Below are 12,945 nucleotides of genomic sequence, written 5' to 3' on the forward strand. Positions count from 1 at the left end.
CGCTCGATGTTAAACAGAAATATTAAACATGAGAAGGAAAAAAAAATGACTGGCGTTAGCGTAATCACCAGATTTAGTGGAGCTTTAGTCACAAGTAAGACTTTTAGGAATTTTAGTTTGTCACTAGTTTAATGTTGGCTACCCTGCGAAATGTCATTCTAAATTTTGAATACTTATTTGTTGTTATTATTCAATTCTTATGAAATGTGACAAAACACATATTAAATGGGGTTATTGTCAATTTCGTCAATTTTAAATATAAGTGCAAGGCTTTGTAGTAATAAAACAGTTCCGACAGTTATGAAGTATTTGAACGTGGCCGAAAAGAATGACGCCGCCAAAAACATCGCTGCCATGCTATCTAGGGGGGCCTCGCAGCGGGTAGGTCGCAAAAGCATCAATCGAAATCGCTTTATATCCTCATTTTCAGCGAGAAAGCTTCTCCCCGTACAATAAAATATACGAATTCGACGCGACGGTTTTCGGTGAACAATCTCGAATGGTAATGACCTCCGTATCTGGTCACTTACTGGGCTACGAATTTGCTTCGACTTTTCGTAGTTGGAAATCGTGCAACCCCGTTGCACTTTTCGACGCGCCCGTCGTAAAATTCTGCCCCCAAGATTATCAAAAAATTAAGGTTAGAATTTATGATGAACTGACCAATCTGTGATAATTATCGTTGCAGAGGACTCTCGAACACGAAATTAGGTTCTGTCAAGGGTTGATAATATGGACCGATTGCGATCGCGAAGGGGAAAACATCGGGTACGAAATAATCAAGGTTTGTACGGATGTCAAACCTAACCTAAGAATTTATCGGGCAAAATTTTCCGAAATCACCGCCCCGTCGATATTTAGGGCGTTGAGCACGTTGGGACAACCCAACAAAAACGTGAGCGATGCGGTAGACGTCAGGCAAGAGTTAGATTTGCGAACAGGTCTGTCTTAAACTACAATAAAGGAAATTGTTAATAAATTTGAACAATTAGGGGCTGCTTTCACTAGGCTGCAAACGTTGAGGCTTCAGAGGGTCTTTCCCCAAAAGTTAGCCGATAAATTAATAAGTTACGGGTCGTGTCAGTTTCCTACTCTAGGTTTTGTGGTGGAGCGGTATCAAGCAATCGAAGACTTCATTCCTGAGCCGTTTTGGAAAATTAAAAGTTAGTCGAGATGTTGTCGCTTTGAACGAAAATTTTCATTTGCAATTCTAGTGAACCACAAAGTGAAGGAATTGACGACCGAATTCTCGTGGAAACGCGATCGTTTATTCGATAAAAACGCTTGTGAAGCTATTTTAGATATTTGCAAAGAGAACCCGACGGCGACCGTCGAAAAAGTGGATAGTAAACCTAAGAGCAAATGGAGGCCGGTACCTCTCGATACTGTGGTAAATTCGATCGATTTAGATGTGAAAAATTTGCGCAAAAATTGATTTCCAGGAGATGGAGAAAATGGCGTCGAGAAAGCTCAAGATCACGGCCAAAGAAGCGATGAGAATCGCCGAAAAATTGTACAGTCAAGGTTACATAAGCTACCCCCGTACCGAAACGAATATATTCCCAAAAGAATTAAATCTGACCAATTTGGTGACGCAACAGCAGAACGACGACCGTTGGGGGGCCTTCGCCCAACGGATCATGAACGAAGGTGGTCCCACTCCTAGACAGGGGAAAAAATCCGACCAAGCCCATCCCCCGATACACCCCACAAAATACACGAACAGCCTAACGGGGAACGAACAGCGGGTCTACGAGTACATCGTGAGACACTTCTTGGCGTGCGTCCAGAAAGACGCCCAAGGTTTCGAAACGATCGTCACGGCGGACATCGCCGGCGAAAAATTCACAGCGAAGGGCCTCATCATTTTGGAAAAAAACTACCTAGACGTGTACATTTACGAAAAATGGAACGCCAAAGAGATCAGCCATTTCGAACAAGGCGACACCTTCATTCCCGCAGTCCTGGACTTGCACGAGAGCGAGACCTCGCCCCCCAAATTGTTGACGGAAGCCGACCTCATAGCGCTGATGGAGAAACACGGCATCGGCACGGACGCCACTCACGCCGAACACATCGACACCATCAAATCGCGCGAGTACGTGGGCCTCCACGAAAACGTTTACTTCGTCCCGGGGACCCTGGGGATGGGGTTGGTCGAAGGGTACAACAGCATAGGCCTGGAGGTCAGCCTGGCGAAGCCCATTTTGAGGGCCGATTTCGAAAAAGATCTCAAACTGATCTGCGACGGGTTGAAGGATCCGGAGGTGGTGAGGCGGGAGCAGATTGCGAAATACAGAGCCGTGTTCGAGACGGTGGTGCAGAAGATGAGGCAGATCGACGAGAGTCTGGCCAATCGGCTAGCCGATAGGCCTCAAGCCGTCGAAGAGGACAGGTACGACGCTGATCCGATGAAACCCATTTTGAAATGTCCCAAGTGCGGAAACGACATGATCGTGAAAAATCGGAAGAACGACCAGGGGAAGTACGTAGGTTGTGGGGGGTTCCCGGAATGCAAGAATGCGCTGTGGTTGCCCCAGGCTCTCGAAAGCATCGAAGTCCTGGACGAGAGTTGTTCAAGAGTGAGTATTTTTTGCATCGGAAACATGAAATAACTAGACCAAAAAAAAATTCGAGTTTCGAACATTTTATGCAATTTAATTGGTGCTTTTTACGATCCGGAAAAAAAATTTCGTCATACCTATTGCAACGCACGATTTATATTAAAATGTTCAAAATCTTTACCATGAGGATATTCTAAATGATTTAATTCACCAATAGTTATTTATGTAACAAGTGAGTAAAGTAATACTTTTTTTACGAGAAAGAAAATTTGCAGCACGAGCGAAGCGAGTGCGCAAATCCACCGAGTAAAAAATAGTTATTTGTACAACTAGTTATGAAAGGCATACTTTTTTTCACGAATTTGCAGATTGATTAAAGAGGGCGTACCTCGAGTTAATCAATGAAATAAGTGAAAAAAAGAGACTTTCATAACGTGTTGTACACACTATTTTTTTGCATATCGAAAAAAATTGAGAAATTTGGTCTAAAAGGATTTATGAAAAATAAAAATTACAAAAGAAAATAATAGGTATACTTTGACAATCAAGGAGATGGAATATAATGATGCAAAAAAGTACTACTTTCACTACGATTTTTCGTGTAAAAAAGTGCTACTTTCACTACGATTTTGCGTGTAAAAAAGTGCCACTTTCATTACGATATGCAAAAAAAGATACTTTACTAACGAGTTGCGTACAAAATTTTTTTGGCGCCCGTAAGTTTAAATTTAATTTGACAACATTTGTATCATAATTTATTAATGAACATTTTTATAATTGCGTTAAAAAATGACACGCCACTGTTTTTTTACGCAAATCCGTGAAAAAAATGAACCTCGATGGCATTTTTTCAACGCAAATCCGTGAAAAAATGACCCGCAATGACACATTTAAAAAAAATGAACCGCTACGGCACTTTCTTAACGTTTCTGGACACGATTCAAAAATCACAGATTTTATGAACGCAAATGAATGAAAAAAACGTGTGCATTTAATAAGGGACGCTAAAAAAAAAGTTTTCACAGCAAGTGAATGTTTTAAAAGAAAAATTATGTATGAAAAAAAGAGTATTATTAAACAGATATGAATAAAATTAAGCGTACAACGTTGGGAGTGAATTAAAAATAACGAAGTTGGTTTCAATTTTAGATCTTGACGCAAACTTAATATTTTCAGCTATAATATAATTATACTAGTGGTATGATCATTATCGATGATATTATGAGTGAAATTGAGCTAGAGATTTCACGAGTCCGAAGGACGAATGAAATGCCCTGCTTCAATTTCACGAATTTAATATCATCGATGATTAATCATACCACGTGTTATATTCGATGAGACAATATAATGAATGAAATACAAAATTATTCATTTATTTGTCAAACTGACAAATTTATTTCAATCAAAAATCGTAACGACGAAAGTAGATAAATAGGATAATACATATTTTTTTTGTTTTTTATTATCGCTGTGATAGCCATGCAACTAAGGACTTGACGCGTTTTCATTGGATCATCCATGATCACGTGATACATGAATTATATTGTCGTGTTTATAAAATGTCTTACTCAGAATACGTACATTTTGTCAGATAGGCTATTGACAAATATATTAATAGATATTTTTTTGTGTTGTAGTGTGGTCCAAATGTTAAAAAAGTAAAAATGAAGTTCAAGCAAAATATTTTTGTGGGCGAGCCCAACCCGAACATTTACTGCATCGGAGGTTGCGATTTGTACGTTTTAGAAACGCTAGATATAAACGCCTCGTGTGTCATGAGGACAAACGCGGCGAACGTAACGCATAATCATCAGCCGCCGCGAAATAATCACGTAAATCACGTCAACAACAATAGAGCCGCAGTTAACAATAGCATAGTCAATCGAACAGTAAACAACGGCGATAATACTGCAGCCCCGCGGCGAGGCAGTTGGCCGAACTCCTCCTCGTACGCCACTCCGGGACCTTCAGGAGTCGCCAACAGAACTCGCGACGAAGACGAAATAGTGTGCTCTTGTAACGAACAAGCTGTACAGTTGACGGTCAGGAAAGAAGGTCCCAACAAGGGGAGGAAGTTCTACAAGTGTAAAAATCAGACTTGCGACTTTTTCTTGTGGGCGTCGGACGACGGCGATGTCGCCGTTAACAACGTCCAGAATGGCGAAATCAAATGTAACTGTGATCAACCCGCGAGCAGGAAGACGGTGTCGAAGGATGGCCCCAATAAAGGAAGACCGTTTTATTGTTGTTCCAAGCCGATGGGTCAAGGGTGCGGATTTTTCAAATGGGCGGATGAGGTGAAAAAATACATTATTGTTTGATATGCGATTTTAATTGTGAGCAGGGAGACGGCGACGCGGGAGGTGGAGGTGGCGGCGACGACGACGACGACGACGACGATCACAGAGGAGCAGGGCCGAGCAAAAGGTGGAAGGGTAAAACGACCAAAACGAAGAATAATCGTGCGGCCCCTTACAACAATCAGACGAGAGCGAAGAGAAAATGCGGAAAGTGCGGTCAAGAAGGACACACGAGAACAAAGTGCCCCAATTAATGAATGAGAGAATTGTTTTATTTTTTATATAAGTATCAGAATAAAAATCTATTTTTATCTATTTTCACGTTGTGTTATGTATACTAATGGAAGTCAAGATGGTGAGTTACCTAATACACTGGAGATCAGCTCGTTACTTCTTGTTTCTCAACTTCTCCAACTCCTTTTCCTGCAAATGGCTTTCGGCGGTGCTTTGAGTCAGCTACAACTTCACGAATGCAATTTAGCAACAAAAACGTGAATCAACATTACCATATTCAGCATCACAGCATATTTCAACCGAAGCATGTTGTTTTCCTCTTGTAATTCTTGAATTTTCTTCCGAAGTTTTTGATTTGATTTGTGCGCATTACCACCGTCACCATTTTCTGGAAACAAATGAATCACAGTCGACTGCGATTTTTGCGTGAGATTTTACCTGGAATCCATTCGCCATTTTCGAAAACTAATTCCTGGTTCCCCAAGCGCAGTTGAACCGTTCTTTGCCCCAAAACCAAATCCTCCAGGTCTTCGCTGCCCGCATGGGACGAGTTCTTCCTGAGAGGCGCTCGTTTCGGCGAAAATTTGTTGCCAAATAGAGGCATCCCTTGGCACGATTTTGAAAAACGCACCACACAAACAGCAGGTTGCCATGGAAACTGGTGGTTTCGCGCGCGTCGCGTTGGCAGCAGTGGCGGTGTGACATGTGTCAGTCGGAGACATTTATTTGTTATGGTAAATAATGAAAATAAACGAGAAGAATTTATGTGCTTTTGCCGTTTCGGCCACTCCGGTGGACAAAGAAGGGTTTTTGAATAAGCGCGGCGAAGTCAACCGGAATTTCCAACGCCGCTACTTCGTCCTGAAAGGCAACCTTTTATTCTACTTTGACAAAAAAGGCGACAAGGAGCCCGTCGGGGTGATAATACTAGAGGGGTGCACAATCGGTCAGTACCGCTTCGCAAATTTCGTCGAGTAATTGTAAATTTGCAGAGCTGGCGGAGGACGATGAGATGTTCAGCTTCAAAATCGTCTTTCACGGTATCAACAATCGAAGCTACGTCTTGGGGGCGGAGTCGCAAGAGGCGATGGAACAGTGGATGAAAGCTCTCGCCTGCGCCGGATACGACTACATGAAATTGATGGTGGCGGAGCTGCAACGTCAATTGGATGATATTGAAGGTACAAAAACAATCTTATCAGTATGTTATCAGTGTCAAAATGAATTTCGCCACCATTGACAACTACGAAATCGGCACGAGTAAATTTTACGTCGTTCTAGAAACGCCGTTGCCGCTGACGCAAGCGGTGAACTCGCCGGTGCCGCCGCCGCGCCAGAGGCACAACCCGTTCAACAAACCTGAGGGCAACACGCCGCACCAGCGATCGCACAGTCTCCGCTCCACCAATAATTCTGGTAATCTGCGTAAAGCTAGGGCTTCCGCCGGTTGTGACGGCGGCGACTTTTCATTGAGACTGGACGAGAGGCCCGTTCCGGCGTCGAAAATCAGCATCACGTTCAGGGAGTTGCACAACGCGTATGGCAGGCCCATCCTGCGCGACTTCAACTTCTGGAAGAACGAGAAGAAGCACCTGTTGGAGAAGTCGCAGACAGTTGACAATCTGATCAGTTTTTGAAGTGTGGCGGTGTGCTAGTTGTGTGACAAGGAGTGAGCGGGAGCGCGTGTGGTTGATTGGAGGAATCAAACCGAGTGGCTATACTCATGGAGCGATTTATTAATAATACCTAATTATATGTATATAATTATTTATAAAGTTATTAACATTTTATGTGTATTTACTATTTCAACTAATGTCAATAAAATATTTACAAATTTATTTAACTATAAATCCCAATTCCCTAAAATTGACATATTCTTATACAACAGTAGCTATTTATGTACAGTACAAATGTTGAACGTCTCTATTTGAACAAGTAACAGTCCTATACCGTTCATAATAAAAATATATTATGTAAAATTAAATAAGTATATAAATAAGAATAGCAGGTAAGTAAAGATTGAAACGCCAGGAAATTACAAAGTACAAAATACTGTTAAAAGTTAATTAGTACAATTTGTTTCAGATTACCGACTCCACAGAGCAACCAAAATCACAGCATGGTGAAACAGAAGGACACCGACCGAGAGAAGAAAAATCAAAGTGCATCATTACCAACATACGGTTGATGAGATCTTTGTTTAAGTACGTTGGTAAGACTCGTCCATAATTACGACAGTAAATGCTACAACTAAATAGGTAACGAAATCATGCACAGGCCGTCGAAACATTTCATTTGAAACACCCGAGTTGTGAACCGTTTAGTGATAACCTCTGAGGCAAGTTTTAATAAGATACGTTTAAACCATTGGCCCCAGTATTTTAATACATATTTATTACATTCAATATACGTACATCGGTTAATAACATTTTTGCTAGGACTATTGTAAAATGTAGCAAATTGACAGAAATTTTTGATTAAGTATTTCTTATGTACAAATTGTCCTAAAATGTTTGTTTATTACGTTCTTATTATGTACAGAGACTCGATTGTACCCAAAGTCCTATCTTCATCTGTCTTTGGCAAACTTGGTTTGATTATTTACCAACAAATGTAGATTAGTACGGTCTACATAAAATTTTGATAGTTAAATTTGCCTATTATCAGTCTAAGTATCTCGGTTTCTTTTTAATCATTTTTGTACACGTTTGTCTATATATACAACAACAGAAAAATAAATTATTTCTTGTACATAATTTACAACTTTACAATATTCAAAGATTTTTAAAATCGCAAAATTAACAACAAATAAAATAACAACCTATATAACACACTTTGTCAAAAAACACTTTGCAAAACACTGAAGTAACTGGCAGTTAATTAAAAGTTTCGGCGTTCTTATTGGATTTCTCTTAAAATTAACCTCTAAATATCACAATATTTTTTTGTTTGTACACTTAATTAGAACAGAATATTATCGGTATTGTTACACAATAAAAAAAAATAATGTTAAGCAATTACTAAAATATCTAGTACGTCACGATGAGTATTTTTTTAATACTAATTAATTCGTTTTTTCTGAACGTGTCACGATGAATAAAACTTAACAATGAAAAAAAAAAAAGTAAAACGATATTCAGAGTCAACAACTTGACGGATTGGAAAAAAATTAAACTAAATTAAAGCACCAACTAGTTCAGTGGTTTACAAAAGCGCCGCTGTAGTATGATATAACTGGACTAAAACCTGCATGTGCACAGGCAAACAAGATAATCGGTCCTTTGTGTTCGAATCTAGCGCTAGCCAAGACAGAGCGTTGTAGCCTTCAAGTACGTATCTGCAACAAACGTAAAATTAAAACATCCAATCGTTACATTTAACGAAAAGCCGAATTCGTATTTACGCTTAATAGAATATTTCTGAATAGATTTTGACGTGTTCTTCACTGAGAGCCAGAATGTTTCTTCTTCAACTTAAATGTTAATACACGAACCAATCGCCACAGGGGCCGAGCAAGATATTTTTGTAACGAGCATTCGGCAAGACAATCAATCTATTGCTATAACAGTTAGAGCACAAAATAAGGATTTTCCGGTTATTCTCGGAATGGGTGAAAACGTTTTTTCTGCACCCAGAACAGAAATTTGGGCAAATTACTTTGTAAGGAAACGTCAATTCAAAATGACAGAAAGAATCACAGAGAAAGAATTATGGACCGATTGTTTAAATTTTAATAATCTAGTGATCGGCGTGAGAAGTGCTACCAACTCTATAGCGAAAAAGTTACTAACGTTACATTATTTATTTCTTTGATGTCATTTTTAAGTCATTTTGAATTATTCGTTACAAAATATTGTACCTAACTTTTTCGGTAAGAAATTTCCCGCATACGTTAGGTAAATAACGTAAAACACACTCTAGCAGATTCTTATTCAGACAGCCGACGATACAACGTCCTTGACGTTAATTCCGCAGTGATAAAACCATGACAAATAGTTGCACTAAAACTTTACGGATGCAATAATTCTACAGCTGCAGTCGAGTAGAAAATTACCCGTCGTAAAAGTCGACGTTTCCCTCCTCCACTTACGGCTAATCGAGCGGAATGTCGCATAATTACCGTGATTTCAGCTCACCTTAAGACATCAGTAGTGTATTGCGAATCCAGCGGATGCGACGTCACCGTGGCTTGTTGGAACAGATCGTCCGAGCTCTGCTGTATGCTCGGACTGTGCAGATGCAAAGCGTTCTTTAAAAATGCCGGACATATCCCCTCCAGGTGGGGACACGATGCCCAGAACCACTTCGGCATCCTCCCCGTGGGCGCCGTCGAAACGTAATACCCCAACGCCAGCGGCTGCTGGAGTAGCGTGCCGACCTCCTCGAGGGTTTCGTTTCCTTTGGAATTGGTCGCGCCGCAGTGAAACGGACTGCCTTGTCTGCCGTTGTTCACCCCACAATTCGGACTGCCCAGCCCCGACTCCTCCCTCCTGGGACTCCCCGTCGGACTCTGTCCTCCGCCGGGGCCCGTCTCCGTCCAGTTGAAGATGTCGTTGAAGTCATTCATGCCGTCTATGCCCTCCGGCATGTCCTCGGCGAAGGCGCTGAACAACTCGTCGTCCCCCAGCTCGGGGGTGATGTGCTGCTCCTGGAAGGTGGTCTGCGAGGACTGAGTGGTGGCGCTAGTGGGAAAAACCAAGATGTGGGTGCAGCTGACGTCCTGGGGCGTCGACAGCTGCGAGTTGACGCTGACTTGACTGAAGCGCTCGTCGGGAGTGAACTGGTCGGGCATCAGCCTCAAGACCGAGTCGGGCTCGAGGCTGACCAGACAGGCGCTCAGAATGCACGGCACCGAACTGGGATACATCAACGAGCACTGGTTGCAGATCTCTTTGAGGTTCTTGGAGGCGTTGAGGAGGTTCTTGCGGCTCAACAGCCAACTCCACCCTTTGAGCTCGCCGTGACCGATGCGGCCCAGCCGTCCCACCACGAGACGCCAAGGCCGCACGCTCTGCGACATCACGCCCAGGATGAAGTTCATCAGCTTCTCCAGGCCTATCCGACGCGCCGACGCCTTTTTCCGACGGCTCCTGTTGGGGATGTCGATGTTTATGGTCACTGTCTCGAAGATCTCGCCCCGCTCGTCGGTGGCGACGGCCAACAACCAACTCTGGTCCTCCGAGAGGCAGTAGCTGAGGTAGAGGACGGAGGCTTGGTCTCCGCTGCCCTTGCCGAACGACTCCACAGCTTCCACTTTCTCCCGCATGGGGGCCAGGATGTACGGAGGCGTGTACAGTTTGTAAGCGGCGCGATTTTTATCCTGCGAACAAATCGTTTTCACCCCTTCTACATTTCCACACCGTACACTCACATCTTTGCTCTTCAAGAAGAGGTCGGCCATCGCGGCCGTGCCGAATCCCGTCAGCGACTTGACGTTGTTCGAGTGGATCAAAAGGCGCCGACACTGGGAGAAGATGTTCAACGATAGAGCTCTCATGTGGTCGCTGTGCCGCGTCCTCTCCCTGGCCTTGCCGAGTTCCACGATGCTCTCCAAAGATATGATCTGGAAACGTGGAGGGTGCAAATTAGGACAGTCGAATTTTAACCGAAACGAGGACGAACCTGTACGCTGATGTTGTTTCGGATATTTTCCGGTACTGACGCCAGTACGGACTGAAAACACCGTAAGAGCGCTAAACAGGCTAGCCTTTGCAGTTCCGGTTGGTCGGAACCCAAAGAGAAAGGTTCGACGAGGTAGACGACGACCGACGGGACTTCGCGCTCGTCGTCGTCGTAAGGATTTTCCGAGACCGTGCTGGACTGAGGTGTCGAGTCTTTCATGCCGTCTCCATCTGCAACAGCGAACAAAATAAATCAATTCACCGACAAAAAAAAAAAGAACAAAACACCATCAAAATGTAAAAATTAAAATTGAGCCGAAAAGTGATTCATACTAACTATTACAACCCGTTTTGGGTGCTGTAATACCGAGTGACTATAAATGATTGAAGGAAAATAGTGGATTGGCAACACTGATGCTGTTGGTAGTGCAAGTCTTCTCGTGCATCATCTGTCAATCATTTCTATTTAGGTTAGGTTAAGTCACGAAGTACATTGTCGATTTAGATTTTTTTGGCGTTGGTTTCAGATTTAAAAATTGCGTGTGTCATGCCAACGATGTTGCCAACTAAAGATTTCAAATGTGTTACCAACATAACAAAATAATTTTCAATAATTTATAGTCACTCGGTATAAATTCGCGTTTTGAAACAAATTAGTGTAATTTACTTTTTTAAGGTTGGCTGGTTGGCATTCCTGATTTTGGCATGACAAAAATGAAATGTCAAAATAAACACCAAAACAAAACGAATTAATAATAAGTTGTTTCTGTGGAATGTACAATTGTTGTAAACATTAATCGTTACATTAGACGTGTCTTGACCAGTCAGATTGTTGTTCTTCATTGCCACTTTTGCAAATCACATTTTACAACGTTTACAGTTGCGCTTGCAGGTGAGGAAACAATGAACTTTTTTTTACGTATTGTACTAAACAAAAACTGTTACATTTGATGACACAATTACTTTATAATCCGCAGATCGGTAATAACCTCACGTTTTTGTCGGTTTGCGTTGAAAACAAATGATTTGTAGCTCATCATTTCTAAATTACAGTTTTTACAATTTTCGTTTACCTTGTTCACTTTTCGGCGTGCTGGGTGCCTTGTCCGCCCCCACCGCTTGTCCGCCGCCGTCGGGCGTGCTCGGCGGCGGCATCGGACTGGGTGTCGGCTTGTCGCCGCTCTCTTGGGGCGGATCCAGCAGCGTCTTGTCCATGGGCACCTGTTGCAGGTGCGGCGCCAGATGGTGTTTACACACTTGCGCGTACAACTTCAACATGTCGGTTACTTCACCCTCGCCCAACAACGTGAACCAATCCTCGACCGGTTCGTTACCGATTTTCGCCTTGGCCGTTTTGCCCACCCTCAAAATACCGTCCCGCAACACTTTCGTGATGGGGCTGTGCCTGCCCAACTTGCACATCTCGTACGCGGTTGACAACTCCTTGAAGAATGCCCGCACGCGGGGGAGGATCGCGTCGTTGTCGGGCGCCACCACTATGTAAGCCACGTCCCTCGCGAACGAATACGGCTCGAGGAGGAGACTCTCCCAGTGCTGTATCGCGTAGGGGGAGAGCGACAGCCAGTCCTTGTCGTGTCCCACCACCACTGACGGGATCGGCTGGGGCTCGCATCGGTCGTCGGTGCCCCTTCCCGCCAGCCTGTGGAACTGTCTCCACGTGAGCGGTCCCTTGACGGCGGAGGGCGCCTCCCACAGTCTCGTCTGGCACTTTTTCTGGATCGCCTCTTGGAGGAGAGGCTGCAGCGATTTCATCACCCTCACTATGTCCTGGTTACATTGGGGACCGCTGGCTCGCAAGAACGGCCATCGATGGACGGCGAATCCCATGCCGGACTTGCTGCCGTGTTTCTGGTGGCCCTCCTCGAGCTTGCAGACGGCCAGGCCGTCGAAGGTGTTCCTGCTCTGTTCGAGCGCTATGGTGGTGACTTCGTTACTGTCCGAATATTCGAGGACGTGTATGCTGTTGGAGAAGACGGTCGGTTTTGTACAGATGTAGCGCGCCGCTCGACAGAGGGCGTTCACGGTGCTGGGGACGAAGACACATTGTTCGCGGATCAGTTCGAGGAGGCCGTGCGGGAGGACGTCGACCTGCTCGCGGTCTATGCTCGGATCCAGCTTGATCGAGTTGGTGGAGACGAGGAACGACAGCAGAGATGGTTTCTTTTTCTCGCCGGGATCTTCCGCGATGCCTGAAACGGACAAGTC

General features: G+C 43.7%; 4 protein-coding genes across 7 annotated transcripts in view; 2 read left to right on the forward strand and 2 right to left on the reverse strand.

Annotated features, from left to right (window-relative positions):
* The first annotated feature begins 132 nt into the window (after positions 1-132).
* Positions 133-5,181, forward strand: Top3alpha (topoisomerase 3-alpha). Its single transcript, XM_069057789.1, has 8 exons — positions 133-381; positions 431-640; positions 689-941; positions 993-1,163; positions 1,215-1,390; positions 1,443-2,582; positions 4,202-4,861; positions 4,909-5,181. The coding sequence occupies exons 1-8, from the start codon at positions 226-228 to the stop codon at positions 5,116-5,118; spliced, it is 2,976 nt and encodes a 991-aa protein (XP_068913890.1). The 5' UTR covers positions 133-225; the 3' UTR covers positions 5,119-5,181.
* Positions 5,115-5,702, reverse strand: Cby (Chibby). Its single transcript, XM_069057795.1, has 3 exons — positions 5,537-5,702; positions 5,371-5,486; positions 5,115-5,320 (listed from the first exon to the last, which is right to left on the reverse strand). The coding sequence occupies exons 1-3, from the start codon at positions 5,700-5,702 to the stop codon at positions 5,252-5,254; spliced, it is 351 nt and encodes a 116-aa protein (XP_068913896.1). The 3' UTR covers positions 5,115-5,251.
* A 137-nt stretch (positions 5,703-5,839) lies between these two features.
* Positions 5,840-6,936, forward strand: IPIP (Inositol phosphatase interacting protein). Its single transcript, XM_069057793.1, has 3 exons — positions 5,840-6,044; positions 6,091-6,279; positions 6,380-6,936. The coding sequence occupies exons 1-3, from the start codon at positions 5,840-5,842 to the stop codon at positions 6,733-6,735; spliced, it is 750 nt and encodes a 249-aa protein (XP_068913894.1). The 3' UTR covers positions 6,736-6,936.
* Positions 6,815-12,945, reverse strand: part of skd (mediator complex subunit skuld) — a 54,352-nt gene continuing 48,221 nt past the window's right edge. For 3 of the 4 annotated variants that reach the window (XM_069057782.1, XM_069057779.1, XM_069057783.1), the window contains 4 exons: positions 11,793-12,929; positions 10,721-10,950; positions 9,235-10,661; positions 6,815-8,435 (listed from right to left, as the gene is read on the reverse strand). In XM_069057782.1, the coding sequence (XP_068913883.1) occupies positions 8,303-8,435; positions 9,235-10,661; positions 10,721-10,950; positions 11,793-12,929 (2,927 nt within the window). In that variant the 3' untranslated portion in view covers positions 6,815-8,302. The remainder of the gene's footprint in view (positions 8,436-9,234; positions 10,662-10,720; positions 10,951-11,792; positions 12,930-12,945) is intronic. The other variant, XM_069057781.1, reaches the window with a different exon arrangement.

This window comes from Tenebrio molitor, chromosome 9 (genome assembly GCF_963966145.1).
Source record: "Tenebrio molitor chromosome 9, icTenMoli1.1, whole genome shotgun sequence".
NCBI lineage: Eukaryota > Metazoa > Arthropoda > Insecta > Coleoptera > Tenebrionidae > Tenebrio > Tenebrio molitor.

Coding starts and splice junctions, on each gene's coding strand:
- Top3alpha (XM_069057789.1), top strand. CDS start 226: ATGGGGTTATTGTCAATTTCGTCAATTTTAAATATAAGTGCAAGGCTT. Junction 641..688: donor AAGATTATCAAAAAATTAAG/GTTAGAATTTAT, acceptor TTATCGTTGCAG/AGGACTCTCGAACACGAAAT. Junction 1,391..1,442: donor CGGTACCTCTCGATACTGTG/GTAAATTCGATC, acceptor ATTGATTTCCAG/GAGATGGAGAAAATGGCGTC.
- IPIP (XM_069057793.1), top strand. CDS start 5,840: ATGAAAATAAACGAGAAGAATTTATGTGCTTTTGCCGTTTCGGCCACT. Junction 6,045..6,090: donor ACTAGAGGGGTGCACAATCG/GTCAGTACCGCT, acceptor GTAAATTTGCAG/AGCTGGCGGAGGACGATGAG. Junction 6,280..6,379: donor TCAATTGGATGATATTGAAG/GTACAAAAACAA, acceptor ACGTCGTTCTAG/AAACGCCGTTGCCGCTGACG.
- Cby (XM_069057795.1), bottom strand. CDS start 5,702: ATGCCTCTATTTGGCAACAAATTTTCGCCGAAACGAGCGCCTCTCAGG. Junction 5,487..5,536: donor AAATGGCGAATGGATTCCAG/GTAAAATCTCAC, acceptor ATTTGTTTCCAG/AAAATGGTGACGGTGGTAAT. Junction 5,321..5,370: donor ATGCTGTGATGCTGAATATG/GTAATGTTGATT, acceptor GTGAAGTTGTAG/CTGACTCAAAGCACCGCCGA.